This window comes from Phragmites australis, chromosome 10 (assembly GCF_958298935.1).
Source record: "Phragmites australis chromosome 10, lpPhrAust1.1, whole genome shotgun sequence".
Lineage (NCBI taxonomy): Eukaryota > Viridiplantae > Streptophyta > Magnoliopsida > Poales > Poaceae > Phragmites > Phragmites australis.
Genome location: NC_084930.1, coordinates 3,002,265 through 3,007,170, shown reverse-complemented (window position 1 = coordinate 3,007,170; position 4,906 = coordinate 3,002,265). Strand labels below are relative to the sequence as shown.

General features: G+C 48.9%; 1 protein-coding gene and 1 pseudogene across 1 annotated transcript; both read right to left on the bottom strand.

The window, feature by feature from the left end:
• Positions 1 to 923: 923 nt before the first annotated feature.
• On the bottom strand, positions 924 to 2,512 carry LOC133931099 (uncharacterized; annotated as a pseudogene).
• A 77-nt stretch (positions 2,513 to 2,589) lies between these two features.
• Positions 2,590 to 4,193, bottom strand: LOC133931415 (peroxidase 45-like). Its single transcript, XM_062378287.1, has 4 exons — positions 3,909 to 4,193; positions 3,606 to 3,803; positions 3,337 to 3,496; positions 2,590 to 3,216 (listed from the first exon to the last, which is right to left on the bottom strand). The coding sequence occupies exons 1-4, from the start codon at positions 4,119 to 4,121 to the stop codon at positions 2,852 to 2,854; spliced, it is 936 nt and encodes a 311-aa protein (XP_062234271.1). The 5' UTR covers positions 4,122 to 4,193; the 3' UTR covers positions 2,590 to 2,851.
• Positions 4,194 to 4,906: the final 713 nt, after the last annotated feature.

The window sequence follows — 4,906 nt, the reverse complement described above, 5'->3', positions numbered from 1 at the left end:
GCCGGCTTCCTTCCCGCTTGCAGCAGGCTTCTCGTGCAGTCGTGCTGCTGGCTGCGCGCCACTCCTCCCGTGCCCGTAGAACAATCTGTTTCTATGCCTGGAGCAAATTATTTTTCGTTCTTAAAACATTTGGTCTTCATCATTGGAACATTTGACTTGTGGGTGTTGGGGCACATCGGAGGTGCTCGCCGGAGTCGGAGGCGACGGGGGAGTGTAGCAATGGTTGTTGCCGGAGGCGATGGGGGAGGACAGGCAGCCCGCGTGCATAGGCAACTGGGCCGTCTGGTCGTTCGTTTTAGTGGGCCGCGCTGCAAGGTGGGAGGTGGGATTTCATATTAGATGTCATTTTAGATAGACAACTTAAATAAGGTTGTTTGTTTATTATTTTACTTATCATCACTGAAGTACTCAATAGTTATTCAATACAGAAACAAAAGTTGAATGAAATTAATATTACATGTAAGACTGGAGTAATCGTAAGGGTAAAACGAGCTAGATGACTTTAAAATCCTTAAACGACAGTTTTTCAAACACCCCATCCAAAACTCTCCAACGATATCTAATATGAAACAAGAGGAAGTAACATAAAGATATCCACCTAATTTTCAATTTAACTAATAACACTATTTTTTTAGAAAACTAGATCTAACACAGGTTGATAGATACCTTAAGTTAATTAATTTATACCCTGGGAGAGTATACAAAGAGTTGCTAACAAACCCGTTACGCGATGCATAATGGCTCCCATGTGTACCGGAATAATGGATACACGGGTGGTAAACAGGTGCTTAGTATAAATTTATACTAGATTTGCTAGTTCTTAGGTGACTGAGAATCTCTCGGCCACATTTTACGGAAATAATCATTTGGAATATTTTTTTGAACCCGATATTTTTTATCGAAGCTAGAACATACTTCTTATTCACCATAACATTTCTAGTATACTCTCGTTTTATTTCACAAGAACAAAACTATAATTACAGTTTCCTCGCACATTTACTCGTCTAATTCTATTCCTAAAAATTAACAAGGAAGAATGTTGCCATGTTACACATGAAGATCATCGAGGATGAGATTCATTACATCCCCAGCTAGCGGTACTAATCAGTAGTCGTCGTAGTCGTCATTGCTCCTGTTGAGAAACCGCCTGACGGCGCCGACGACCGCACCGAGCACCAAGAAGAGGACGAACGTGTCGAAGCCGCCGCCGACCCCGACGGCGACGCTAGGGCCGGGGGCGAAGAAGGTGAACGGTGACCACCCCCAGCCGCCGAAGAACGGGCTGCCGTAGCCGTACCCGCCCAGAGGCGGCGCCACCGGCGGGTTGATGTAGATGTTCGTCCTGCACGCGTGCACCACAAAAGAGAAACCGTTGTGCATTAGCAGACGCAGCAAGTTACAACTGATTTCAATTGTCTATCGTACTACAGTGGATTCTTGCAAATGATTGAAAACGACTAAAAGATCCAGATCGCACATGAACGACGATCGAAAGCTAATAAATTTCACAAGAATTGAGATTTGAGGCATCCAGATATCGTAATCGGAGGTAAGAAGACATCATCTTGTTTGAACTGAGCCTTGGCGTAAGACAGATTATCACTTATTCACTCCCTGCAATGCGCAAAGATTACCTGGAATTGTTTATCCGAGGGCCGGACGACCGTGGCGCGGACCGGAACGCCTGCCCGCCGACCCTACCGCAAGGACTTGGCCGCCATGGCGCCGTCAACGGGCCCGAGCGCCAGCGCGCCGGCGGCCAGCGCGACCATCGCAAGCTTCCCGAGCTTCACCCCATGATCATTGCCCCGCGTCGGGATCTTGTCCTTCTCATCGGCGGTTGCCTTGCACGAGGTCCTCGAAGGTCTCCTCGCGGACTTGGGCAGCGTCGCCGTGCATACCGGTCTGCCCGTGAGGAAGCACTCATGATTTTAAATACAAATTGCTAATTTTCAAGCTCCTTCAAAAAGTTTTGTCTCTGTCACCTACAGAGCAACTACATGCTTAAAATTGCAACATTGCGTGAATTGTTAGACGACGATCTAATGATTAAATAAGTGTTTGGAAAATAACCACATGTACCTAAAAAAATTAAACAACCCCTTTATGATATGAGTGTATCTCCAGTCATTAGAGAAACTTGTTTTGCATTGACATGTTATTTAGAAAAACTTTGGCCATTATTTTTTATCGGAATATATTGTCAACAAAAAGAACAACGAAGCTATAAGGACAAGCCTGCTTATATAATTTTCGTATCGCTGATCTGCACTTTCGTGAATATATTATTGTTAACCAAAGTGACAAGACGTTGACTGGACGTAATCCAAAATAATATTTTTTACTCTGGATTTTTTCACCTGTTTTAGCTGAATCTGACTTTCAGTTTCTTTAGATCCAACCAGTCACATAGATGATAATCATTTAGATGGGCCTCTAACGGCCGACGACTACACTTCGACATACCAACAACAGAAGTCAGAACCAACTGCATCATAACTTCATAAGCCATCGCAAGGACCTTGCAACCAAATGGCAGCCGAACGACCCAACAGGCCCAACATTGGAACATAGCAGAATGAATTTCAAAACAATTTACTGTTACAAACGTTTATTACACCTTCAGATTCACATCATAAACATATACTTATTGGAATCAGTAAGAAACTGCGAACAAATTACAAATCCAGTAAACATACACGTTTCGAAGTCCAAAAGAGATGGCAAGCATGAGTTGCTGCACCACCTGAACTTTGATCCAATGAGCTAGATCACGCCAGTCACGTACACCATGTCACAAAACCGTCGCACAGTCAGACCCGACCAAGAAGGGATCCAGGACCGGCCCTGATCAGTTCGGGAACCTGCAGTCGCGGCGTATCTCGCCGTCGGCCGCCGTCCTGACCCCGACCCTGCCGAGCCTCGTCATGGCCGCGGCGAAGTCGCGGAAGAAGGCGCCCTGGTCCGCGGCGTAGCGCTCCACGGTGCCGCGCGACCTGGCGTCCGTGTACAGCGCCTGGTCGGAGCCCAGGAGCCCCTTCCCGCCGCGCAGGTCGCGGTAGTACACGTTGTCGAACCGCAGCGGCGTCGAGTCGAGGAACGCGAACCCAGGGCAGGAGCCGCGCAGCTGCGCCGCGAACGCCGGGTCCATGGCCGGGTCCGTGCCCACCCGGTACTGGAAGAAGCCGCACGACGCCGCGCCGAGCGTGTGACCCCCTGCATGCCACGCGCGCGCGCAGGACGAAGCACGTGCACCATCACACGCGCAGGAACGATCGTTAGGAACGGACACGCACGGCAGGTACTTTTTTTTTTAGGCTTCTATCAGGTACGTACCTGAGAGTGCGATCATGTCGGTCTGGGAGAGGCCCAGGCTGGAGAAGAAACCGTTGAGCTGGTCGAGGTTGAACGTGCCATGCGGCAGCACGACGCTGGCTCGAGTGGACACCCTGCCGTCGTACCTGCCCAGCTCCACCTGGTAGTCCGGCCCTCCGCTCTGCGGCCGTTCATCATGCGAGACAGGAGTCACGATCCGACGCCCCAAACCGGCCAAAAGCGACGCGCGCATACACTGGTGCAAGAACCGGCGGCGGCGTTCTACTTACCAGGAACACGGAATCCCTGGCGGCGAGGGCCAGGATGTCGGCGCAGGACACCTTGTTCCGGCACTGCGGGTCGCTGTCCACCGCGGCCTTGGCGCTTATCACCGTGTAGAAACCCTCCGGCTTCAGCGTCTGGTCGTCGGGGTTCCGCCACTCGTCGTCGCCGTTCGGGTTCATGATCATGATCGACGCGTCGCAGCCCTTCACAAGAACGATCGCGCAATAGTAACAGGTCATCTCAAGTTCACATGGCGATGATCAGTTGATTGGCAAATCATAAAAGGTGAATGGGCCAGCGGGGCTTACCTTGACAGCGCAGTCATGGAAGAAGAGCCGGAGCGTCGCCGGCGCGGCGGCCGGCGACTGCGCCATGGACCGCCGCACGGATCCCCGGACAACGCTCTCGAGGTTCGGGCAGATGTTCTTGTAGTAGTCTGGCCTCAGCTGGGCCGCGACCATTGGCGGCGAGAGTGCACCGAGCGCGAGGAGGAAGGCGGCCAAGAACTGGAGTCTCCTCATACTGCCGCTCTTAAGGCCGCTGTTTGTTTACTAATCTCTCTTAAATTAGCTAAAGCCGTTAAACTGCATGCGCTCGAGGTGGTTTGCAAGCGATGACAGCGTGGGTTTATATAGAAGAGAAACGTGGCGTGTGGCCTCCTCGCGTTGTCGACCAGTAAATTTAGCTTTCTTGTGATTGGATACTAAGAAGGACACCCTTCAAATGCTCATTATTTAACAGGAGTATAATTGGTCAATGTGAGATTTATAAAGCTGGTTGATGATGTACATGGTTGATCACAGCTCATGACCTTGAAGCGAGATGATAAAACTGTGGGTTCTTCTTTCTCTCCTCTATTATGCATGCGCGTATTGGCTTATAAAAAGCTCTGATGAACATTTCTTCAGTCAAACAGAGAACCATGGTGAATCTCTGATGAAAACTGCAATATGTTATTTTCTTATTTTATTTTTTTGAAAGAAAACTGCAATGCGATATGATGATACATACCAATTCAGTGTAAAAATTTTCTTGCCAGATCTTTAAATCTGAAGGTGGATCAGTTCGTTGTTCTCACTGACCGTATCTCTAGCCTATTTAATCGAACGAAGTTATCTGAAAACATGAAAATTTGCAGCATGATTGAATTGCAGGAATTTTGAAACTAGGCCTCCATAATTTGTGCTTTGGTGACGATCCCTTGAGTGCATACTATGGGTAGAGTTCAGTTGACCTGGTAGTGGTACAGCACCATGCAGGTGTCAACATGCCGAAGAACATTCCAACTGAAGAACATAATAATAAA

Coding starts and splice junctions, on each gene's coding strand:
- LOC133931415 (XM_062378287.1), bottom strand. CDS start 4,121: ATGAGGAGACTCCAGTTCTTGGCCGCCTTCCTCCTCGCGCTCGGTGCA. Junction 3,497..3,605: donor CCAGGGATTCCGTGTTCCTG/GTAAGTAGAACG, acceptor GAACGGCCGCAG/AGCGGAGGGCCGGACTACCA. Junction 3,217..3,336: donor CGACATGATCGCACTCTCAG/GTACGTACCTGA, acceptor CGTGGCATGCAG/GGGGTCACACGCTCGGCGCG.